Source organism: Delphinus delphis, chromosome 17 (assembly GCF_949987515.2).
Source record: "Delphinus delphis chromosome 17, mDelDel1.2, whole genome shotgun sequence".
NCBI lineage: Eukaryota > Metazoa > Chordata > Mammalia > Artiodactyla > Delphinidae > Delphinus > Delphinus delphis.
Window position 1 is genome coordinate 73255927 of NC_082699.1, and position 26477 is coordinate 73282403.

The 26477-nt window shown below is 48.1% G+C and overlaps 1 protein-coding gene across 2 annotated transcripts in view; it reads right to left on the reverse strand.

Moving 5' to 3' along the window:
- Nucleotides 1-1840: 1840 nt before the first annotated feature.
- ZFAT (zinc finger and AT-hook domain containing) overlaps nt 1841-26477 on the reverse strand; it is a 183945-nt gene continuing 159308 nt past the window's right edge. For both annotated transcript variants that reach the window (XM_059995226.1, XM_059995225.1), the window contains one exon: nt 1841-2779. In XM_059995226.1, the coding sequence (XP_059851209.1) occupies nt 2540-2779 (240 nt within the window). In that variant the 3' untranslated portion in view covers nt 1841-2539. The remainder of the gene's footprint in view (nt 2780-26477) is intronic.

Below are 26477 nucleotides of genomic sequence, written 5' to 3' on the forward strand. Positions count from 1 at the left end.
CCAATTAAAAAATGGGCTGAAGACCTGAATAGGAATTTTTCCAAATAAGACATACAGATGGCCAACAGACACATGAAAAGATGCTTACTGTCACCAATCATCAGGGCAATGCAAAGGAAAACCACAACGAAATATCGCCCCACTCCTGTCAGAATGGCTGTTATCAAAAAAGCAGCAAATAACAAGTGTTGGTGAGGACGTGGAGAAAAGGGATCCCTTGTGCACTGCTGGTGAGAATGCAAATTGGTGCAGCCACTATGGAGAACAGTATGCCGGTTCCTCAAAAAATTAAAAATAGAACTACCATACAATCAGCAATTCCACAACTGGGTATTTTTTCAGAACAAAAACAAAAATACTAATTCAAAAAGATATATGTACCCCTATGTTCACTGCAGCATTATTTTCAATAGCCAATATATGAAAGCAACCTAAGTGCCCATCAACAGATGAATAGGTAAAGAATATGTGGTATATCTACACAATAGAACATTACTCAGCCATAAAAAAAGAATGGAATCTAGCCATTTGTGACACCATGGATGGACTTAGAGGGTATTATGCTAAGTGCAATAAGTTAGATAAAGACAAATACCATATGATTTCACTTATATGTGGAATCCAAAAAACAAAACAGGTGGTTGCAGAGGGGAGAGGAGTTGGAGGGGTAAGTGAAATATGTGAGGGAGATTAAGAGGTACAAACTTCCAGTTACGAAACAAATGAGTCATAGGGATGAAAGGTACAGGATGGAGAAATATAGTCAATAACTGTGTAATAACTTTGTATGATGACGGACAATAACTAGACTTACTGTGGTGATCATTTTGTAATGTATAAAAATATCCCATCACTATGTTGTGTACCTGGAACTAACGTAGTGTCGTAGGTCAATTATATGTCAAGAAACAAACAAACAAACACGACACACAGGCTTCTAAACATTAAGAGAAAAAAATCCATCGTTTCGTTGTACCATTTATCTTTACCAAGACTGGTAGAAATCCACCACCCTTATTAGAGAAATAACTCAAAGTTCATTCTTTACTGAAAATGGGTCAGTAATGTCTTCCTTGGAAACAAAGGACAGCAAACCATCGTAGGATTAAAAATAATTCTCAAGCTTTTTCTTCATTTGTTACTGAATCAAAAGTTTTGGCTGTTTTTAGTGCCCAAAGAGCATCAAAAACATTGTTTCAGATGAACAGTTTTGTGAACTGTCCTATGTAATATAGATGATTTCATTGTCTAGTCTAGAAATGTGAAAATCTAAAACCATGAGGCAATAGCTTGGTATTTTACAACTTAAAAGGATGGTTTATTCAAACAGTTGGTTAGAATCACTATAAATTAAATAAAATTTCATTTGATAGAAGAAAGATCTTGACCTCAGTGAGCTGGACGTTGGGTGACGATGTCAGGAGACCCCGGGGCTGGACAGGGGGCAGTAGGATTCGCCTCGGTGCCTCCACAAAGCTGCCACACGGCAGAGGCGCCAAAAGGTACGGATTTATCACGAGCACCTGGACTAAAAGGCAGTCGGACTAGAGAGCATCACGGAGGCTCTTGACTGTCGGTTTACTTCTCCTCCCAAGGTGGGAAGGGGCTGCAGCAAACCCAATGCGAGGTGCCAGGACGTGGGGCGCCAAGACCGTTAACCTCAAACAGTGGCCCCAAAGCAAGGCTAATGCTTCAGAGGGAGAACAAGCATCACTGTCACATTTTGAGGGCCTGGGTCTCAGAGAGGGTTGTCCTGGGTGGGGTCCAAATCCCAGATTCTGACTTGGGAAGGGGAAAGGTAAACCCACCAACCTAACAGAGAAGCAGAAGTACTCAGGCAGAGAATGCTTTTATTCTATCCAACTCACCTCCATAGAGTAGGAGGTGAATAGGAGAAAGTGCATTTATTTTAAAAGCAAAAGAATTCCAAGATAGTAAGCTGAGACCACCATGTGTGATGGGAGCGGGAGGGCCGTCAAACCATCGTTACTTCACACGATAATAAGCGCCCCTGATGCCTGAGGAGGGTAGAACTGTGTAGATAACCCCTCCCCTCTTTTCTCTCACAGGTGATTCAAACACCGTAAGGTCACTTTCTCTGACAGCTGTCTCCTGGTTACCAGGCTGCAGAGCAGTCCCAGGTAAAGATTCGGCACCCAGACAGGGGTCAAGGAGTTAGGCTGTGATTCAGGGAAGATGCCGATGAGAATTGGGGGTCTCTGTTCGACACTTGAAGCAAAGGGGCTATGCGGTACGGGCCATGTTTGGGGAGTTGAGGCACAGGTCTTTCTGGAAGCAGACGACGTGGGGGGAAGGTGCGTATGCCTGTGCTGTGGGCAGCGCTCCTGTGTCGCTGGTGATGCCGATCCCTCGCCCACCCAAAGCTGGGCCAGGAGAGCCCCACGCGGCCGCCAGGGTGGACAGCGCAGAGGAGAGCCTGGGAGAGCACTTCTCTGGGGCCTCCCCGCCCTGGCTGTCCCGGGGGCTGCACAGAGGTCGGCAGCCCTGCCCCGTGGCGCTGTCCCACACTGCGTGTCCTCTAGAGCTCCGGGGCCGGCTGCCCCACGGCCTGCTCCTCCACGGGCTGCACGGCCTCCTGCACGTAGACGATGAACTCCGAGGCCTCCCCGCCCTGCGTGTAGACGGTTACCGTCTCAATGCCCTCCACGTCGTCGGAGGACACCACCAAGTGATGCTGCTCAGCCAGCTCCACGGAGGCCTGCTGGAGGGTCTCCTGGATCATGACCGTGTGGTTGGAACTGGGCTCCTCGTCCGTGACCTGCGGGAGGGCAAGAGAAAGGTCACACGGGCCCCACTTCCAGGTCCAGCAGGACAAGAGAATCACAGCGACTGCCTACGGAGCATGTGGCACATTCCAGGAGCTGGTCCTTCCTGCACAGAATCATCTCAGCAATGCTCTACGCTTGCTCTCACCCCCGGTTTACAGATGAGGAGAGCGGCGCTCACCGGTGCAAAGTAACGTGGTCAGGGGCCCCAGCTGGGGCTCATGGTGGAACCCAAGTTCAAACACCCAGTCCAAGCTCTTCTCGTGATGCCTCCCAGAGGCGTGGGAGTTGCCGAGGCACTCTAGGAGTTACTTCCTGCAACCGTGTAGAGGGCTGGGTGCGGGGTCTCCTGGAAATTCATAGCTGGTCCATTTGGTGGTGGAAAAGGGACTAGTTTATCCTGGCTTATCTGTCTCTCCACACACTCTGGGAGCTCAGCTCTGTGTATGAAGAAGATCAACAGCACACCAGGCAGGAGTACACGCCCTTGCACGCCTGGTTTTGCCCAGGTGTCGTCCACCAACACTAGTGCCTCAGAGCCACGGGAGCGGTCTGCTGATGGGCACTCACTGCCCCGGGGCTCTGTCAGTGGAGGGGCCTGCTCACTCCTATGGGCGGGCCTTTCTCTGTAGCTCCAAGCAGGCCGATTCCAGACAAGGCCAAATTCCAGCTGGTGCTAAGGCCCCAGCTCCCTGACTGTGCATTCTGGTCTGTTTTACAACTGTCTTTGATTTTGAGAAGAGCAATGATACAAACAATATGGGAAAGATTTAGAAAGTGTTGAGACCCTAAGAGCTGCAGAAATGACTGAAGGATTAGAAAACCAGCCCAGGAGGACAGTGAAGGGGCCTGGACTTGCTGAGCTGGGGAACGAGAGCCCTCAGATGTAGGGAGGGATGTCACAGAGACCCGCCTTCCCCAGGGGGTCCGAAAGGCGAGGTGGAAAGAACTTTGTCCTGCACTTCGCGGGGCTTACACAGCAGCTCCCCCGCAGTTAGCTGTGAGCCTTGCCCACTCTCCCCTATGACTCTCAGGTGTCTCATCTGTAAAATAGGGACGAAAATGCCCACTTCAGAGAATGGCTAGGAGAACTGAAGAAGATTCCGTATGCAAAGTGGGTGCTTAATAACGTCACTGCGCTTTTGGTGTCTTCATTCGTGTACTGAACAACGTTTTCTTAAGGTACTGCGGCATGTCAATTATTCATTCATTCAACAAAACCTTTGTCATTTTATCAGGTCCCAGTGAACTGAGCTCCGTGAGGGCTAGGACGGCACTGCCCCGGCAAAGCTCTTCTCCCAGAGCCAGGTGGGCAGGGCGGATGCCTGGCACGGAGCAAGAACCCAGTATTTGTGCAACGATGCTCCACTGGGTGCAGGTGCCCTGATGGGCGCTCAGGCAGCACATGGTGGAAAACCAGTCTAGCGGGGCAGACACAGGAACCGAGCAATGCTCTGACAGAGTGCCAGGGCAGCCTCCGGAGGAGGCATGGGATGGGACTCCAGGCAGAGAGGGCAGAAGGAGCAATGACTCCCAGGACCCCCAGGAGAGACTGGAAGCAGTGGGTTTGCTCAGGTGGCCTCTGTGAGCTCCCATTCATGACGCTTCTGACTCCCTTCCCAGCTGGAGCCTGGCGTGGGACGGTCTCCTCCCTGCCTGGCCCTCTATAACAAGCCACGACCCCACGCCGTCTCTGGGAACGCCCCATGGGGCTTCCAGGGGTCTCCCTCGGCCCTGTGCCTGTGTCATTCCCTGACAGCAGGAAGGGCTGTGTCAGACGGGGTCATGTTTAATGCAGAGAAGAAAATGGACGAGGCACGTCTGGGGTGGGCTCCACACAAAGTTACTGATTGGAAGGAACCTTTAACTTGGACTGATGGAATTTACCAGAAGCTAGAGAGATACCCTGGGTGGAAAGTATTAATCCATTTAGCTTGAGCTGTTTTTCTGCAGTAGATGGAGGCCTTTTTCTTCTTTTACTGTTTGTTTCAATTTCATTTAAATGGGAAAATGTACTGTGAACCGAGACTTTAGAAGTAAATATTGATTTATTTCACTTTGAAAGAAGGTACCTGACAGAAGGGTGGGAAAGGGGGACGGAATACTCAACAAATGCTTTTCTCTTAACTGTCAGTAAATTCTACATGAAGAAAGAAGTCAGGCGGCATGGGTGATTTATGCTGCGGTCCCAGCCTCAGGTGTGCAAAACAAGCTGATGCACTTCAGGTAAACAGATGACACAATGGTGACAAAGAAAAAGGGGGAGATCAACCAATACACGAGCTTTGAGATACCCTCCTGGCACTGTCGTTCACACACAGTGATTGCCATCATCAGAAATGAAGCCTAAAATGAGGAAGACGTCCAGCCTAAGACTTCACTCTCCTCTTGGACAACTCCAGCGCCTCGATGGCTGAGCACTGACAAGGGCTGACACTACTGCCCCGGACAAAGAGATCCCTGCCAGGCCCAGGGCTTTGATGAGCAGAGGCTGCAGCTCCTGTTCCCATGGCAGCAGGGTAGACACACACTCAGGAGCCGTCCCAGGAGGTCCCAGGACGACTGAGGCGTGGCTACTGCCCACAGATGTGGAAGAAGGGCAGAAACCAACATGAGGCCACCGTGCTCGAAATAAGGGCAATTACATGCTAACTCTGTCACATCAGGGCCCGGGGCCACTTCGTGGAAGGCGCTGTCTGCAGATGGTGGGAAAAGGCATGGCAGGCCGAGGGAAGGCGGCAAAGGGCAGGCATGTGCCCACAGCCCCACCAGGGCCACCGCCGCCTCCCAGTCACCAAGCCCACTGGGCAGAGTTCCATCCTCACCTCTCCACACGGTCCTTTGCTGTCTGACGCTGCTGAGCCAACCTCAACTTTACTCACTGAGACGCCCTCTTCGCTGCTTCCACACCCTCCGGTTCCAGGCTTCCCCATCACGCTTCTCGTGCCCTCCCTCAAAGCCCGGAGGACTCCTACATCCCCATCCTGCGTCTCCTACGGGCCCCTCGTCTGCACTGAGGCTTTGCTCCTAGCTGAGCGAGGGACCCCAGACCTCGAGTGTGTCTGCACAGGGGAGGCTCCCAGGGGCTGTGTGTCTGTCCAAAGTGCATGAGTCATAGGAGAGGCGGTGCTGGGGAGCGGGGGCGGGCGAGGCATGAAATGAAGTTCACAACCACATCCCGAAGAACCTCGCTCACCAGCTGAGAGACTGAGACTTGCTTTTACAAAGGAAGACGCTGGCGGCTTCCCAGGAAGCGTCCTGCATCACCCAATCTGCGGCAGCCCCTGAACCGCAACTCGCCTAACATGGGAAGAGAAGACTTAGCATCATCTGTCTCTCTCTCGAAATAGCTACATTTATTTGCCCATATTACCTTTTCTACGTATTAAGTCTATTTAACATAATCCTTTCTCCATTTTTTTCCTAATTTTCAGCTCTAGGGATTTGTCTACCGGAATCACCAGTTAAATTCACTCACTGCTAATTATAAGAGTAAAATAAACTTTCCAGACACGGTCCGTTGGGCTTAATTCAGCAGACAGAGTGACAAAGATAAATGTCCAGTTCCCAGAAGTCCTGCGAAGAGTGGCCCTCCAGATGGCACAGCTGTAACAGGCGGGGCGTCCAAAGCCTAACTCACCACAAGTTTACGTTCTCACGAGCTTGCGTGAGCAGCTCCGCCAGCCCCGGAGAGGCCCCGCTTCACGTACAGCTGGAGAAACAGGAGCCGGGGGTGGTGGAGGGCTGCGTTACAGAGGGAGGCACGGAGGCTCCCTGCAGAGCAAGCCCCTCCTCCCACTTCCCGCACTCTACCTGTTACATGATTCCCACTCTGTTTGTTGTTTGGCTTTGTGTTTCTGCAAACCATGGCATTCCTCCCCTGTCCCCGTGAAACCCAGTGGACACTCTCCCGGCCTCATCCCAATCATTTGCACACAGCATCTCGTGGCTTGGGCATCTCTGAATGAAACCTCTAACGTCTGGTGACTCATCTAAGGTCAAACAGCTGGAAAGTAGCAAAATCTGGACGTTAGTCTGGGTGACCTCAGGTCCGGGGACCTTCCTCAGCTGCTGTAGCGTGGCAGCGACTAAAGGGATTACATGCCATAGATCAACAGGGTTGAATTATTACTCTTTACCTACCTCTATCAGTTTATGGCTGGCTGTATAGCTCTTGACCATTTTCTTTGTTCAAAACGATCACTCTAGCAGTTTAATCTACTAGCACAGGCTTACAATTGTTCTCCACGGTAGAAATAATCTGGCTTCACAGTGTCATTATCCCCTGAGATGGGTACTCCATCTTCCCCAAGTGCTGTGTCTAACACATCTTCCAGCTAAATTATCGGCAGCATAGAGAGCTTAATGGAAAACCTTAACCTATAGGACTGTGCAAATTATTCACTAAGTCAGCCTCTGAGTTCTGCAGCTCTGCCCACCTCAAGTGTTCCAGAATCTAGACCAGACCTCTAACAGACCAGGGCACTCTGCTGGGCTCTGTACTCGTGGGAGAGCAGCTTCCCACCGAGACCCCATCTCCTCCACGGAGATGACGGCGGCTAAGGGATAGCTGGGACGTGGGTGGGGGTGCTTGTGCCCCAGTCTGCACACCTCTGCTCTGCTGCACCGGCTCCCAAATACACAGACAGGGCCCTGTCATCCAAGACGTGGACGCTCAGCACCTCCCTCGTGCCCTACAGGCTCTGCGATAAGTGAGAAAAGGCTTATGTGGGAATGAGTGAAGAGGGCAGCACACAACCCTATGTGCCACACTGTGTGTCCCCTCACTGAGCACAGCCCCTTGGGCATCCGTGCCCGGCCAGACCCTGCCTGCCCGGAGCTGCCGGAAACAGAACTGGGGGAAACAGAGACTCCACTCTTGGAGGGCACACACAAAGTAGTGTCTGCATCAGGACCCAGGGGAAGGAGCAGTGACCCTAGGGGAGACTGAACCACACCTACCTGCTAGTGGTGGAGGGTCTCCTGCAGAGGCGGGGGGTGGCTATGTCTCACCGTGAGGACAAGAACACTGGCAGCAGAAGTTCTGGGAAGTACCCCTTGGCTTGAGCCCACCCGGAGTCCACCATTAGCCCCAGCAAAGAGCCGGGTAGGCTCCAGTACTGGGTTGCCTCAGGCCAAACAACCAACAGGGAGGGAACCCAGCTCCACCCATCAGCAGACAAGTGGATTAAAGTTTTACTGAGCTCTGCCCACCAGAGCAAAAGCCAGCTCTACCCACCATCAGTCTCTCCCATCAGGAAACTTGCACAAGCCTCTTAGATAGCCTCATGCACCAGAGGGCAGACAGCAGAAGCAAGAAGAACTACAATCCTGAAGCCTGTGGAACAAAAACCACATTCACAGAAAGATAGACAAGATGAAAAGGCAGAAGCGCTGTGTACCGGATGAAGGAACAAGATAAAACCTCAGCAAAACAATCAAATGAAGTGGAGATGGGCAACCTTCTAGAAAAAGGATTCAGAATAATGATAGTGAAGATGATCCAGGACCCTGGAAAAAGAACGGAGGCAAAGATCGAGAAGATGCAAGAAATGTTTAACAAAGACCTAGAAGAATTAAAGAACAAACAAAGAGGGCTTCCCTGGTGGCACAGTGGTTGAGAGTCCACCTGCTGATGCAGGGGACATGGGTTCGTGCCCCAGCCTGGGAAGATCCCACATGCCGCGGAGCGGCTGGGCCCGTGAGCCATGGCCGCTGAGGCTGCGTGTCCGGAGCCTATGCTCCGCAACGGGAGAGGCCACAACAGTAAGAGGCCAGCGTACCGAAAAAAAAAAAAAAGAGAGGGGTGAACAATACAATAACTGAAATGAAAAATACACTAGAAGGAATCAATAGCAGAACAACAGAGGCAGAAGAACGGATAAGTGACCTGGAAGACAGAATGGTGGAATTCACTGCTGCGGAACAGAATAAAGAAAAAGGAATGAAAAGAAATGCCTAAGAAACCTCTGGGACAACATTAAATGCACCAACATTCGCATTATAGGGGTCCCAGAAGGAGAAGAGAGAAAGGAGCAGAGAAAATATTTGAAGAGATTATAGTGGAACACATGGGAAAGGAAATAGCCACCCGATTCCAGGAAGCGCAGAGAGTCCCAGGCAGGATAAACCCAAGGAGAAACACACCGAGACACACAGTAATCAAACTGACAAAAATTAAAGACAAAGAAAAATTATTGAAAGCAGCAAGGGAAAAACGACAAATAACATACAAGGGAACTCCCATAAGGTTAACAGCTGATTTCTCAGCAGAAACTTTACAAGCCAGAAGGGAGAGGCACAATATATTTAAAGTGATGAAAGGGAAGAACCTAAAACCAAGATTACTCTACCCAGCAAGGATCTCATTCAGATTCAACAGAGAAATCAAAAGCTTTACAGACAAGCAAAAGCTAAGAGAATTCAGCACCACCAAACCTGCTCTACAAATCCTAAAAGAACTTCTCTAAGTGAGAAACACAAGGGAAGAAAAGGACCTACAAAAACAAACCCAAAACAATTAAGAAACTGGTAATAGGAACATACATATCTATAATTACCTTAAATATGAATGGATTAAATGTTCCATCCAAAAGACACAGGCTCACTGAATGGATACAAAAACAAGACCCATATATATGTTGTCTACAAGAGACCCACTTCAGACCTAGGGACACATACAGACTGAAATTGAGGGGATGGAAAAAGATATTCCATGCAAATGGAACTCAAAAGAAAGCTGGAGTAGCAATACTCATATCAGATAAAATAGACTTTAAAATAAAGAATGTTAAAAGAGACAGGGAAGGACACTACATAATGATCAAGGGATCAATCCAAGAAGAAGATATAACAATTATAAATATATATGCACCAACATAGGAACACGTCAATACATAAGGCAAATGCTAACAGCTATAAAAGAGGGAATCGACAGTAACACAATAATAGTGGGGGACTTGAACACCGCACTTACACCAATGGACAGATCATCCAGACAGAAAATTAGTAACGAAACACAAGCTTCAAATGACACATTAGACCAGACAGACTTAACTGATGTTTATAGGACATTCCATCCGAAAACAGCAGATTACACTTTCTTCTCAAGTGCATATGGAACATTCTCCAGGATAGACCACATCCTGGGTCACAAATCAAGCCTTGGTAAATTGAAGAAAACTGAAATCATATCAAGCATCTTTTCTGACCACTATACCATGAGATTAGAAATCAATTACAGGGAAAAAAATGTAAAAAACACAAACCTGTGGCTAAACAATCCATTACTCAATAACCAAGAGACCACTGAAGAAATCAAAGAGGAAATCAAAAAATACCGAGAGACAAGTGACAATGAAAACACAACAATCCAAAACCTATGGGATGTAGCAAAAGCAGTTCTAAGAGGGAAGTTTATAGCAATACCAGCCTACCTCAAGAAACAAGAAAAGTCTCAAATAAACAATCTAACTTTACACCTAAAGGAACTAGAGAAAGAAGAACAAATAAAACCCAAAGTTAGTAGAAGGAAAGAAATCACAAAGATCAGAGCAGAAATAAATGAAATAGAAACAAAGAAAACAATAGCAAACATCAATAAAGCTAAAAGCTGGTTTTCTGAGAAGATAAACAAAATTGATAAATCTTTAGCGAGACTCATCAAGAAAAAGACGGAGAGGATTCAAATCAATAAAATTAGAAATGAATAAAGGAAAAGTTACAACAGACACCGCAGAAATACAAAGCATCCAAAGAGACTACTACAAGCAACTCTATGCCAATAAAATGGACAACCTGAAAGAAATGGACAAATTCTTAGAAAGGTATAACCTTCCAAGACTGAACCAGGAAGAAACAAAATATGAACAGACCAATCACAAGTAACGAAATTGAAACTGTGATAAAAAATCTTCCAACAAATGAAAGTCCAGGACCAGATGGCTTCACAGGTAAATTCTTTTTCTTTTTGAATAGGAAGAACTTTATTTAATGTGTTACATTTTATTTGGTTCTCATAGCACAGAGAATATTTTTTAAATGAATATATTTGGAAACTTTTTAGTTCTTGAGTTTTTAGATACAGTACTGTCATATTTTGGGGCTGCTGTTAACAAAAAGCTCATTAAGGTAGTTAAAATATTACATAACCCAAGAAGGTAAAATCAGTGCCTCAGGGTCCCCCTCCAAAATAGTACAAATAATAATTTTTCTGAAAAATAATGACATGCCGGACGTCTAAAGTTTCTTAAACCTATGAGTCACTGATGTGTGGAGTTTTGATCTACTATCTCTGGATTCAAGGCCGCCTAAACACATCACAGTATCTTGTTAACAAAGTCACGATACAGTATGTCTTAAAGGTTTTACTTCACACGTACAGAAAACCACTGAGAGCATTGCCTTTACCTTTCCTAGTGCAATTTCAGTAGCAATATTTATCCTCTTAAAAGAGTTTTCAGAGTAAAAGTTTTACTATAGAATGCAAATCAAGCACTGAATTCCAAAACTTAGAATCACTGTAAATGCAGCCTTTGAGTTCAGTTCAATTAAATCATTCATTTATCAAAGCCCCAACTATGCAGTAACTTGTTGGTAATTGCTCCCATGCATTTTTAAAAAAAAAAAAATCTTTATTGGAGTATAATTGTTTTACAAAGGTGTGTTAGTGTCTGCTGTATAATAAAGTGAATCAGCTATACATATACATATAGCCCCATATCTCCTCCCTCTTGCGTTTCCCTCCCACCTTCCCTATCCTACCCCTCTAGGTGGTCACAAAGCACTGAGCTGATCTCCCTGTGCTATGTGGCTGCTTCCCACTAGCTATCTATTTTACATTTGGTAGTGTATATATGTCCATGCCACTCCCTCACTTCACCCCAGCTTACCCTTCCCCCTCCCCATGTCCTCAGGTCCACTGTCTTAGTCTGTGTCTTTATTCCTTCACAGGTGAATTCTATCAAACACTTAGAGAAGAGTTAACACCCAACCTTCTCAAACTCTTCCAAAAAACTGCAGAGGAAGGAACACTCCCAAACACATTCTATGAGGCCACCATCACCCTGATACCAAAACCAGACAAAGATACTACAAAAAAAGAAAATTACAGACCAATATCACTGATGAATATAGATACAAAAATCTCCAACAAAATACTAGCAAACAGAATCCACCAACACATTAAAAGGATCATACACTTGGTGAAGACTTCTCTGGGGAAATACTTTCTTTAAACGATTATTTCAGTAATTATTTTTACATGTTGAGTCTCTTCAGTGGAAGTTTCTTTTAATTCAATTTATAAATTCCTTTATAAAAAATACTACCATAATAGGAAAATTTAATGAGAGTAAAATAAAAGTTAACAGTTCTTGCCTCACAGATATAAGAGGAAAAAAAAAAAAAAGGATCATACACCATGATCAACTGGGGTTTATCTCAGGGATGCAAGGATTCTTCAGTATATGCAAATCAATCAATGTGATAAACCATATTAACTAACTGAAGAATAAAAACCATATGATCATCTCAATAGATGCAGAAAAAGCTTTTGATAAAATTCAATACCCATTTATGATAAAAACTCTCCCAAAAGTGGGCATAGAGGGAACCTACCTCAACATAATAAAGGCCATATATGACAAACCCACAGCAAACATCACTCTCAATGGTGAAAAACTGAAAGCATTTCCTCTGAGATCAGGAATAAGACAAGGATGTCCACTCTCGCCACTATTATTCAACATAGTTTTGGAAGTCCTAGCCATGGCAATCAGAGAAGAAAAAGAAATAAAAGGAATACAAATTGGAAAAGAAGTAAAACTGTCACTGTTTGCAGATGACATGATACTATACATAGAAAATCCTAAAGATGTCACCAGGAAACTACTAGAGCTAATCAATGAATTTGGTAAAGTTGTAGGATACAAAATTAATGCACATAAATCTCTGGCGTTCCTATACAATAACAACAAAAGATCAGAAAGAGAAATTAAGGAAACAATCCCATTCACCACTGCAAGAAAAAAAATAAAATACCTAGGAATAAACCTGCCTAAAGAGGTAAAAGAACTGTATGCAGGAAACGATAAGACACTGATGAAAGAAATCAAAGATGACACAAACAGATGGAGAGATATACCATGCTCCTGGACTGGAAGATTCAACATTGTGAAAATGACTATACTACCCAAAGCAATCTACAGATTCAATGCAATCCCTATCAAATTACCAATGGCATTTTTTACAGAACTAGAACAAAAAATCTTAAAATTTGTATGAAGACACAAAAGACCCTGACTACCCAAAGCAATCTTGAGGGAAAAAAACGGAGCTGGAGGAATCAGACTCCCTGACTTCAGACTATACTACAAAGCTACACTAGTCAAGACAGTATGGTACTGGCACAAAAACAGAAATACAGATCAATGGAACAGGATAGAAAGCCCAGAGATAAACCCATGCACCTATGGTCAACTAATCTATGACAAAGGAGGCAACTAATCTATGACAACGGAGAAAAGACAGTCTCTTCAATAAGTAGTGCTGGGAAAACTGGACAGCTACATGTAAAAGAATGAAATTAGAATACTCCCTAACACCATACACAAAAATAAACTCAAAATGGATTAAAGACCTAAATGTAAGACCAGACACTATAACACTCTTAGAGGAAAACATAGGAAGAACGCTCCTTGACATAAATCACAGCAAGATCTTTTTGAACCCACCTCCTAGAGTAATGGAAATAAAAACAAAAATAAACAAATGGGACCTAAGGAAACTTAAAAGCTTTTGCACAGCATAGGAAACTATAACAAGATGAAAAGACAACCCTCAGAATGGGAGAAAATATTTGCAAACTAATCAACGGACAAAGGATTAATCTCCAAAAATACATAAACAGCTCATGCAGCTCAATATTAAAAAAACAAACAACCCAATCCAAAAATGGGCAGAAGACCTAAATAGACATCTCTCCAAAGAAGACATACAGATGGCCAAGAGGCACATGAAAAGATGCTCAGCATCACTAATTATGAGAGAAACAGAAATGAAAACTACAATGAGGTATCACCTCACACCAGTTAGAATGGGCATCATCAGAACATCTACAAACAACAAATGCTGGAGAGGGTGTGGAGAAAAGGGAACCCTCTTGCACTGCTGGTGGGAATGTAAACTGATACAGCCACTATGGAGAACAGTATGGAGGTTCCTTAAAAAACTAAAAATAAAATTACCATATGATCCAGCAATCCCACTACGAGGCATCTATCCAGAGAAAACCATAATTCAGAAAGACACGTGCACCCCAATGTTCACTGCAGCACTATTTACAATAGCCAGGTCATGGAAGCAACCTAAATGCCCATCGACAGACGAATGGATAAAGAAGATGTGGTACATATATACAATGGAATATTACTCAGCCATAAAAAGGAACAGAATTGGGTCATTTGTAGAGACGTGGATGGACCTAGAGACTGTCATACAGAGTGAAGTAAGTCAGAAAGGGAAAAACAAATATCTATATTAACGCATAGATGTGAAATCTAGAAAAATGGTATAGATGAACTGGTTTGCAGGGCAGAAACTGAGACACAGATGTAGACAACAAATGCATGGACACCTATGGGGGAAAACAGCAGGGGGGTGGGGGTGGGGGGTGATGAACTGGGAGGCTGGGAATGACATGTATACACTGATGTGTATAAAATGGATAACTAATAAGAACCTGCTGTATAAAAAAATTAAATTAAATTAAATTTAAAAAAAAAAAGAACACTGCAGTCAGTCCTTTCATGTGAAATATTCCGCTATTTGTGTTGAAGCTCTGGAGCCTTACTTTTTACAGCAGTTAGGGTTTCACTCACTGCTCTAATTACAACCAAACCAGAGGTTCCTCTAGCATTCTCAAAAGGGGACTGCAGACCCATTTCACAAGGTTAATAAGCAAGCACATTTACTGTCACAACCTTAGGTCAGGTGTGGCGTTGCATACGTCAGAAACAAAGGGAAATGGTAAATACTATCCTGAATTTATAAACGAATGTGGTTTATAAAAAAGCATCATAAATTCCCAACTCTAAAACTGTACACATATATATGGTACCCAAAAAAGGCGTAAATATTATGTGCGAGAAACTTGTGGAAATACAAAATATATTCATAGGCAGGAAGAAACCATTCCATACATCAATGAAGATTTAAAGCGTTTTTTAAAAAAAGAAAGAATGCACAGGAAGTGAGGAGGGCTGTGATGCATGCCCACGTCAGGCAAGGCATCTTTCGTGAGGAGACGTCATAATGCCTCCCCTCCACCCTAATTCTCTCTTGATTGTAAGGAGAGAGCAGACATTTTCTTTTCTGTAGACCCCATAAACAGTCCAAAGCCCGGGTTGTAAAGACAGCTCACTAAAAACAGTCCCTGCCAGTCCCCACGTGTATGTCCTGGCTCTCAGAGACGCTGCAGGGTCCAGCTGGCCGACACTCGGCCACCCCATGCTGAGGCCCCAGAGTACCCGGGAGCCCCCTGCACAGGGCGGCCTTGTCCATGGGGTCCTGGCCTGCAGGGGACAGAAAGGACTCACTCTCTTTGCTGTGACAGAGGGGCCTGGAAACGGGAAGAGAGGTGCCTCCTACTGGCCCCAAGCCCATCATAGGATGAGGATGGAAAGGGTTGCCCGTTGGCCAAACCAACTCGGTAGGCAGCTGAGTTTAGCAGCGAAAAGAGGGTGTGCACAGCTAGGACACCCTGTGTTTCTCAGGAGTCCAAGCACAGGTGAGTGTGATCTCGATAACCACGTGACCAAGGAAAGAACAATCCCTCCTTCTCTTGTAAGTGGTGGTACAATGGGAAGGGCAGCGTGGTCTGTCTCAGCACATGTGAGAATAAGAGATGGTGGGGCGCCCGGGGCCTGGCGCAAGGTGAGTGGTAAGCAGTGTGCGGTGCTCACTGCTAGCGGTGTCATCCCCTCCAGGGGTGGTGTCCCCACCAGCCCCACCTCCCCACTGCCCCTCAGGGTGCACGATTAGTACACCCACTCCCAGACGATGTCCACACAGCACGTGGTTTATAGTAGGCACTCCACACATGCCTGACTTGAATTCTTCTGATGTCTGCCCCAGGAGATCTTTTCAAACCGAGCTCAAACAGAGCATATTCACAGCGACAGGGAAGGAGGCAGGAGGTAGCTTCTGACCGCCTCTGAATATCTTCTGATATTTAGACAGGTCTATTGTGCACAATGCTGCACACTGGTGACCTTTCAGCACACTACATCGCATTCCACTTAGTACCACGCACTGCCTGGGCTCTGCACCCCTGTCAAGCACCTGGCCCAGGGGGCCATGCTTCTCCAAAAGCCTCACCTCTGCCCAGTAGCCCGTGGGCCCAGATGGGCCACTCCCGGGGTCAGGCAGGGCTTCACTGAACTCCCCTGCATGGCAGTTTGCGACCATCTCTCTCTGCACGCGCTCAGGACAAAAGGCCTCCACGCTCTTGCTGCTCACCAGACCCCGCCCCCCCCAACCTGACCGGCAGGTGCTCCATGGAGACGTGGGGTGGTGGACCCCCTCCCTCTGCCACCCCCTCTGTGCTGGGGAGGTACGGGCTTCTCTCCTCAGCTGGTGCAGACTCTTCTCCCCCCGATTTAACAAACTGTTTCCTCTAGCAGTTCCTCTCCCTGTCCTTTTACACAGATGACGGGCAGCCTCCACAAGACCCCATGGGCAAGGACATGGAGCTGGCAGGACGCACCCTGTTCCTCCCTGGACCTCCAAGCCGCTGCCCTCACCCAAGGGAGAAAGGCAGGCTAAATTCCCAGTGATGAAGCGCATCCACGTTCTGTTTAAAGAATGTTTATCATAACAAAACATACACCACTTCAATCGCCCCTCAAACCCACCCAGGTAAGTTCATCAGTGGCAAAGTAGGTCTAAGAACAGAACAAGGGGCTGCGATGGTCTTACTCTGAGGCCAACACAGTGTTGACACCCGCCCTGTGCGCTGATGTGAGCAGCCTAAGACCCCGCCCTGAGGCTCTGCGTGGATGCCGCTTCCTGCTCATCAAAGCCACTCGCCCATTTCCCTCCTACTTGTACTTCTCTCTCCGAGTAGGGAGACCTGCCCACCTCGACCCTCTCTGGCCCTTCTCCCTTTGCCTGCTCTCAAGTCTGGTGCCCCTTCTGGCTCAGAGCTCCTCACCCAACTGCCCATTACTGTGGCCAAGCGGTTGCATGATGCCACTCAGCTCCAGCTCTTCCAAATCAGCCTCCTCGAGGGCCTTCTCCAGGGAATGACCCAGAATGTCACGACAACTGCACGTGGTAAGGGGTCAAACTGCCTCCAGCCACAAACACGGCAGTTTACATAATGCAACCACCTGCCTGGACCAAGCAACAGACTCTCCTATGAAGCAGGCAGTGTTTCATCCACCCTGGGACTCCTACTGCTGAGCACAGGGCCTGGACGGCTGCATCAGTACCTGCTTGCTGAGCAGAAGCTTCCAGAAGCAAAGCAGTTATGGCTGAATTCTAGGAGCAACTCGATGAACTCAGACAGGGGTTAAGGAGCTATGTCACTCCTATGACAGGAGCTAAGATTAGACCTAACCAGTGCCAGGCTCCCTGCCAACTGCTTCATTCGCATAATTATGCATAACCCGTACATTAGCCCCATGGGGTAGGTTCTATTATTTTCCCATTTTACAGATGAGAAAACAGACGTTCAAAGAGGAGAAGTGCTTTGTCCCTAGTCATACACTATGAAGTGACAGACGCGGGGTCACACCCAGGCCATCTGGCCCCGAGCTGTGTCCTCCTCCATGCACTGTGACCTGGCCCGGGGCAACCCCCGAAATGGGCTTCTCGGGAGACCCCCGTGCGCTGTTCATCCAGGGAGGGCCCCTGTCTCAGAGGCCTGAGGCTCCCCCGGCGGGGCACCCACAGCAGCTGGAAATCACCAGGCTGCTCAGCTGGGTCCCGACGAGGGCAGCCCCAGCCCACCTGGCTCGGCTTCCCGAGTCTGATGCCCCAGCGGTGCTTCTGAACGCTCGTGAGGCCTTTACAATGTGCCAGGCCCTGAGCTAAGTGCTACAGACCTCCTCCAACTTGCTGGGGAGAAAAGGCGGGTGGGCAAACCAGCTAACTAAGATACGGCTGGTGGCAGAGTCTCTGAGAACTGACTCCTGCCCACCATCCCCCATTCTCCCCATGACCTAGACAGACAGGAGGCGAGCTTCGGCTCCCTGACCAGGGCAGCCCCTCTGTAAACATCCTCTTCCTACTCCCCGACTGGGGAAGCAGGGCCACAACTGGACCAGGTGGTCCGGCCTAGAGTCTCAGATCCAGGCCACTGTCCATGACAGGCCCACAGTGGGGATCCCTCTCTGAGCCTCTGCTTTTCCGTGGAAGGGGCAGAGCAGTCTTCTTGCGCTGGACGGCCACGCCTCCACCCACTTCTCTGCTTACTCAGGGGGGTGGACCTGGGGCTCCTGGAGAAGCAGGAAGCCCCCTGAGGCCTCCGGGCTGCAGGTGCACCAGAGCGGCTAGGGCAGGTGCCGCAGGCACACAGCTGTTAACAACGGGGCGCTTCCCTGCCCACGCGGTCCATGACCATGTTCGCTTTCTATCACCACCTATAAAACTACTAGGCTCAAAACACAAATCCTTCAGCTTCTAATCGCACTGACGCCTGCCCCCACGTGAGGCAGTGCCCTGCCTTCAAGGGCTCAGGGCACTGGATCAGGCCCCCCTGGCCCATTCCCCGGCTCAACTCCACTGTGCCAGCTCACAACACAGGGCGGTTCTGGAGGACGGGCCCGACAGGACCTGAGAGGGCCGAGCCCTGGACCAGGAGTCAGCCCCGCTGAGGGGAGGAAGGAGCGCCTGGGCCACGGGGCACGGCCGGCGCGGAGGCCTGGAGGTGGGCACAGAGCAGCCTGGTGGGCCGGTGCAGCCAGAGCGAGGAGATGCCGCGGGAGGCCGGCTGCTGCGGGGCTGGGAGGCCAGGGCGAGGTCCTGTCCCAGCTTACCGGAGACTTTCAAGTTACTGGAGCGTTTTCAGGGAGGGATGCCGGGATCTGATTTACATTTTGAAAAGATCGCTCTGTCTGAAAACCGCATCTTAGAGCAGCAGGCGAGATGGTAGGAGCCAGGTGAAGAGCGAGGCCTGTGACCAGGGAGGAAGGCTGACAGCTCAGAGCAGAGCCCCTCCGGGGGACAGGGACGACGGTGCGATGCAGAGTTTGATTCAGCAAGTCTGAGGGGGAGCCGGACGTTCTGCATTTCTAACCAGCCCCCTGTGCTGATGCTGCCCGCCCGGGGACTGCATTTTCCGTAGTCAGGGCTTGCTGCAGGTGGCAGCCTGGGGCCGGGGTGATTTAAGGTGCATGGTGAAGGGAGCACCCAGAGCAGGGAGAAAACTTGCTGATGGATCGATGTGGGGCTGAGAGAGGCCGAGGAGGGAAGACAGACCCCCGGCAGCTGGAGTGCAGTACGTGTATTTACTAGATGGGGAAACTGGATGGAGGGGGGGCGGGGAAGAGGTGTGGAGTCCACACCGCAGGACACTAAGAGTCCTGCTTAGGGGAACGCCTCTGGCTAGCATGGAGGCTACTGCCCCGGGGGAGAGAAGCGCAAGAGCCAGCCTGCGGCAGCACTGCCCTGGGCCAAACCCAAGGAAGGCTGGACCAGAGCCCTTCGGATGGTGACTACAGTTCTGGCTTCTCCGACCAGGGCCATCACAGCCCTGCCTTTGCCCCCAACCTCAAGCAGACTGAGCGATGTCAGCCAGCAAGGGGAAGCTGCAGAGAGGGGAGGAAGCAAATAAAACCCACCTGCCCTGGCCAAGGACGTGGACCAGGAAATGGGCTCCCGAGCAAACAGCAACAAGCACAGCAGTATTAAAACTCAAGTAAAGTGGGATTCTGCAAATTGCACCAACCGAGCTGCAGCTTCTTGGGGCGTAATGGGAAAACTGGGTCATAGAAAAAGGGAAAGAGAAGCAAAGTTCAATAACTGAGATCTTCAGGTCAGCTAAAGATGTTCTATATGAAAAAGAGTGTCAGAATGGGATAGGGAAAAAGCCTTTATTCTCTATTTTTTCAGACAATTTCCCATATGGCCACAGATATATCATGGAATGTACTTTCACTTTTAAAATTTCACAAAGAAATGGAATTTTCAGTCACTGCCATGGAGTAAAGGGGCTCAGCAAGTCATAAAAGAGCTATGAAAGGAAGTAGTTTTGAGTATCAGCCATCAGAAATCATATCAGGAACAGAAACCTCTGAATGAAGTTTTATTTAAGACAGAAAAAGAAAAGATTCAAATGGCTAAGGGAGAATTAAAGAAGGCTCACGAAGGACAAGAGCTGGCATTAAGTGACAGGGGAGAGGAACCCGTCGCCAAGACCCTGCGGGAACTGTCTCGACCTATATGCTGAAGGTCACCACTCAGTCACTGCAGGACAAACGCTCTATAAGGAATGTGAAGTACGCAAATATTTGAAGAGGCTACCTGTGTGTGTAATTAGAAGTTTGATATAATTAAGGCTGGCAGGGCCCCAGGATTGCACCGCAAAGTTCTTTAGGCAGGACTCAAACCTCACTAATCAAAATACGCAGTTGAAAACGGGTTCTCACAGGAAGGGGCAGGATAAGAGGGAAAAACAGAGAAAGGAGTCAGTGAGACTTCCATATTTATATAGCAATCAAAAGGACTGGGAATTAAAAGATAAAAGATGTCTATCTGGATTGCAGGCATCTCTACCACTAACAGAGAATCCAGAATTAGATCATCTAAGGGTCGGGAAGCACGGGGGACGCCTATACCCTCAGCCCTGCAATATGCATCGGATTTGATCACCTACAAAAGACATGTGGCTCCCCTGCACGGGCCTTCCAAAGGCACGAATCCATCATGACTGTAATTACACCACGGAGCCAGTGAGGGTGAAGTGGGCGTGCCATTCCCATCACATGCTGAGGACGGATAGAAAACACTAGCAGTTACGTCCAGAGGACAGAAGCTGCAGTTACTATCCGTTCTTTTAACATTATATATGTATCCTTAATCTTCTGGGAAAGAATCCTTAGATGAACCACAACGATGGCAGAGCCACCATCATGGGAAAGTGGAATAAATAAACGAGACAACTGAAGATGCTGGGGTTTCGTTATGAGGAAAAGAATAAAAATCAGCGATTATAATGTCACAATTATGTGTCACTGCCACACTCACAGGCAAGTGATCTGAGGACAAATGAGGTTCTGAGTGAGAGAGGTGAGCAGAGGGAAAAGAATGGGTGGCTCTCCTGTAACCTCCATGCCTTCGGTAGAGTCAGCGAGAGGTCTGTCTAACAGTAGGAGTCCAACAGAGCCTCTGCAGGAACAAGAAAAAGACATCCCGTTAACTCACCGATTACTGGAGCTTAAAAGGATAACAGAACAGGGAGGCTTCACGCGATCCTGTCTGTGGGCAGGACAAGCGGGGAGATCTCAACTCAGTCCCACTTTATAGCAATGCGGGCAGCCAATATCTCCTATGATCTTCAAAGGACTACAAGGGTATCCCGCTTGGACGTGATTCTCGTCAGGTCTTTTGCTGTGTAGTTAAATGATCAAATTCACGGAATGGAGTGATTGTTTTTAAACAGTAATGAAAATAGATTTTGCACCCTCCCACGAATCACGTTCCAGATCCCCCTCCTCATTCTTTTGCCACAAATCTTATGAGATGTTCAACATCCACCCCCAGAGGGGCAGGAGGCCCATTCCGGGCTCCCCTTCTGGGTGGATCACAGGAGCGAGGCTCCCCCCAAGCCAGAGGCTGCACGTGAGAGGTCCCCTCTGCAGAGTGGCTTCTCCCAACCAGATGCCCCTGTACAGACAGTGTGAAAGAGTTTCCAGGGACCACATTACTCAGGGCCTTCAATGAAAAACAGGACAGGCTGGACCCGAGTTTCCTTGCAAACAGCCAACTGAGGTACGTGGTCAGCCACAGGAGTGGATTGTATTTCCTCGCAAAAATAATGAACCGCAAATAACAAACAGCAATTCCAGTGTTGGCTGCCAACCGACATACGTCTTCCAGTGAGACCTGCTACCGAAAGTGCCTCTCAGACTGGCACTGTGTGCTCAGCCTGTCAGGGAGGCTGGCGAGTTCCTCTCCTCCAGGCTGGCATGTCCTGACCTCACCCTCCAGTGCTAGCCAACACAGGGGACCTGCCCGAAGGTGACAAAGGGTGCGGGGAAGCAGCCAGGAGAGGTGGGTTGCTTTTGACAAAGCTAGAACTTCTGCTTTGGGGTTTGTTTTTTGTTTATTTTTTTAACCAGAAGTTAAAGCAAGTGGGAAGAAAGGTTGGGATGTTGAACAAGTCGATGGCAGCGTAATTCTGGGCCTGCCAGGCTGAGGGTCTGCGCTGGGGGAGTGGGCAGGGTGCCTGCAGCTCTGGGCGGCCTTAAATGCTCCTTCCTGGTGTTGCGCGCCACTGGCGCACTGGCTGGCAGCTTGGAAGCACCCGGCACCTCAGGGGAAAACAAAAGCAGGAGAGTGGCAATCCCAGGAGACGCCGCAGAGAAGCAGGACTGGGAACAGAGACACAGGCCTGCCGACGGAGAGTCGCACTAATCACAGTCGCTACTGAACACCTTACTCCACGGGAGGAGGACCACTAAGGATGATCTGGTTGCTCTTGAACTGGGGATGAAAGTGGAGCGTTGGTGCTCAGTGGAGGCGCCCTGGGGGTGGCCTCTCCTCAGCCGTGACTCTTTCAAGGACCTGCAAGGTGGCGCTCATTCCTGAACCATGAACGGAAATGTCAACTGCAATTAGAAGTAAGGATATACCAAGGTGTACGTGCTCCCCAGAAACTACCACATCGCCCCGAAATCTGTGACTCAAAATCGTCTCTATGACAACTGAGTATCTCAGTAAACAACAACCTGGATTACCAATAACCCTCTGTTGACAAAGAGTACATACTCTGACATGTACTACATGAACATGTGTGATGGCTAATTTTAATGGGCCAAGGGGTGCCCACGTTATTTGGTCAAACATTACTCTGGGTGTTTCTGGATGAGATTAACATTTAAATGAACAGACTGAGTAAAGGAGACTGTCCTTCCTGATGTGGGTGGGCCTTATCCGATCAGTCGAAGGTCAGAACAGAGCAAAAGGGCTGACTCTCCCTTGTATAAGAGGGAATTCCTCCTGCCCAACTGCTTTTGAGCTGGGCGTTGGTTTTTTTCTTTTTTTCCTGCTGTTCGATTCTAAGGGAAACACCAGCTCTTCCTGCATCTCAAGCCTGCTGGCTTTCAGACTGCGATTCACACCATCAGTTCTCCTAGTTCTCGGGCTTCAGACTCAAAGTAGAACCTGCACCATCGGCTCTTGGGTCTCTAACTTGCTGACTGCAGATCTCGGGACTTGTTGGCTGTCAACCTCCAGAATCAGTGAGCCAGTTCCTTATTTTCTACACACACACGCACACACACACACACGCACACCACTGGTTCTGTTTCTCTGCACGACACTAACACAGTGTGTTTTCTCACGGGGTCTCAGCAGCGTAGGAAGCGTAACCGAGCCACAGAGAAGCAGGCTTGACACGGCGTGAGCTCCTGAACAGCCTCCTCTGGACTAAACCTACAACAGGCGGACCCTTCTACGCAGGGGACACCCTAGCCTGTTCACACATGGCACACGGACTGAAAGGCTATCGTGTTTTTTAAAAGCAACGCGGATGAATGAATGACCCGAACCACTTCACTTGCTTCACTTGCTCGGATCTTCTCCCAGATAGGCTGCTCCGCACCCCCAGGGGGTGACACCCCACAGTGCACCCAGCTCCGCCATCTACTGTATAGGGGTACCCTCAGCAATAATAAATAGCACTCAAGTTTAACTCAAAAAGACCCTGGATCATCATAACGGTAATCTGTTGAATCAGCCTGACCTTCTTAAAAGGAAGATGCTGTATGATTATAAGGTCTCCTTATTATTCACAGACAAACACCCTGAGTGCAGCTGCTGGCCTGCTGGGTCCAGACCCCAGACACCATGGCCAGCATCAGCCGTGGTCTCGGAGAGCTACGAGCTGTTCTGCTGAACGCCAACTGGCAGGACTGCTCAGTGCAGACTCACTGCTTGGAAGAACGTGGAGACGGTGATTTGTTAAAAATGCCAACAAGGCTTTCAGGAGGGTCGCACAGGTCAGGAAGCCCATAGGGGAAGGACGTCGGGCTTGGAGAAGCAACAGGAAGACGTGGGCTGCTTGGACTCACCCGTTTTCCACTGGCCTTTGAGCCGGAGGGAGAGAGACCAGGCTAAGGCGCTTCCTGGACCAGGCCTCCTCCCAGCCCTTTGCGCCCCCCGCCCCCCCAGGTGAGGACAGGGCGTGTCATTTAACCTAAGTGGTGACTCATCGCCCCCTCCCCCGCTTCCAGCAGCATCGACGACCAGCTCCTGCTCCCACCTCTGCTGGAGCCCTGCCCCACCCAACTCCCAGCTACCTTGCAAGACTCTATTCGGGCGCGAATCAGCACATCCACGGAGGCCGCCCGGCCCAGCACCTGCCGCCACCCCAGACCCAGAGTCAGGCTGGGCCACCCCCCAGCACCCCGGAGTGCTCTTGGCCAACCTCCCGGAAGCATCCATTACTCTCAGTTGGAACTTCCTGCTTAAGGTCTACATTCTCCAGACCTCTGGACCAGTTCTGCTCATTTTTTTCCATCTCACCTCTACCATACTATCTTACTTACTTAGTTATTATATGTCTGGGGCTTAGCTAGCTCCCTAAATTAGCATGTAAGCTCCTCAACCGTACCATTCATCTGCTCTGTTCACTGCAATATCCCAAGCACCGAGAGCAGCAACCTGGCGGGTGGAAGCAGCTCGGGGGCTGTGTGCTGGATGAAAAAAATAAAGCATTTCCCTCACTAGACTATTTGCCTTTTGAGATCGGGGACCGTCTTAACCCTGTAACCCAGAGTGGCAGGCAGAATAATGCCCCCACCCCAAAGAGTGCATGTCCTAACCTCCGGAACCTGAGAACGGTTCCCTTACGTGGACATTAGCCCATGTGATTGAGTCGATGACCTGGAGATGGGAGAAGATCCTGGATTATCCAGGTGGGTCCAAGGTAGGCACAAGCGTCCTTAAAGGAGGGAGGAGGTTGGTCAGACTTGGAGAGGGCTATGTGACGACAGAGGCAGAGAGAGGTCAGAGCGATGGATGTGGGACGATCCGGGCCTGCCTTTGCTGGCTTTGGAGATGGAAGAAGGGAACCGCAGTGAAGGAATACTGGGTGGCCCCTGGGCCGGAAAAAGCAAGACAGGGGTTCTTCCCAGAAGGAAGGCAGCTGTCGACGCCTTGATGTCAGCCCAGTGAGGCCCATTTCAGACTTCTGACCTCCAGAACTGGAAGATCATCAATTTGTGTTGTTTTAAGCCATTGAGTTTGTGGTGATTTGTTGCAGCCGGGATAGGAAACGGACACCCCCAGGGACTGAACACACTGCAGCTGGGCAGTGAATGTCTGCTAAACGGAGGTCGGGAATTTCCAGTAAAATGTCACTTTCAGTCGCTAAAATAAATTTCAACCCACAAGGACAGCAAAGAGTGATTTAAGCCATGAGCCAACGGTGATGGTGGTTGTTGTTTTCACTGGTCTTTCTTTTCCTTTTGATAACTAATTTTGACTCAGAGATGCTTGTGGTAATATTTCCCCTCTGCTGGTACGTCTTACATTCAAATTCAACCTACTTAGGCAGCTTTATTAATCAAATATAAGTCTCCTCCTCATAAAACCCTAAAGCAAAATTTTTTTAAAGAAAAACAAAAAAAGAAACCAATTTATTTAATGAAAACTGGTCTTAACAAACAAGTAAGTAGCTGCATTCAAAGCTGTCATGTGACTTCTCAGGCCAGGCTGGTGAGGCACATGCAAGGTTTCTTCTTTCTGAACATTTCCAAATGCTCCATCCCCATGAATCTATTTTTAATGCTGACACTTGGGGAAAGAGAGAAGTGATGGGAAATCATTGAGGACTCATTTCTGTGTCCAACTGAAAATTTAAATGGTCTGAATTATGGCCAAATCCTTCCCATGTCTCATTAACAACTAAGAAGAAAACAACCTAAGAAACACCCTCAGCTCTTAGCTTTCCAATCCCCTCAGCCTACCTACCAGGCCTGTTAGTATTTTCATCCCAGAAAATGAGAATCCCTAAAGACTGGAGATTAATAAATAACTTTCAGTTACCACTGATAAACTTTGATATGTGAGATTCTTTTCAATTTACATTAATATATCATGAAAAAATTATAAACAGAGCATATAACTAATTTTTTATATGGGAAAGAAATCTTGAAATTTTTAAACATCCAGAATGGATTCACTTACAACCCAGAATTTATTTGTGGCCTTTTGGAAGAGATATAGATAGATAAATAGATAGATATAAAATAGGAAACTTTTAAAAGATCTCAAAATATGCTATCCAATAGTAATTTAAAATCATTTTTTCTACAGTATATAGTACAAACTTTATGACAATGTGTTCTTGCTATTTCTTCTACAGGATATAATTGGAGAATCAAAACATAAAGCCCACAGCATACTCCATCCTACTTAATAAACATTTACTGAGCTACTACGATGTGTGAGACCTTGAGCTGG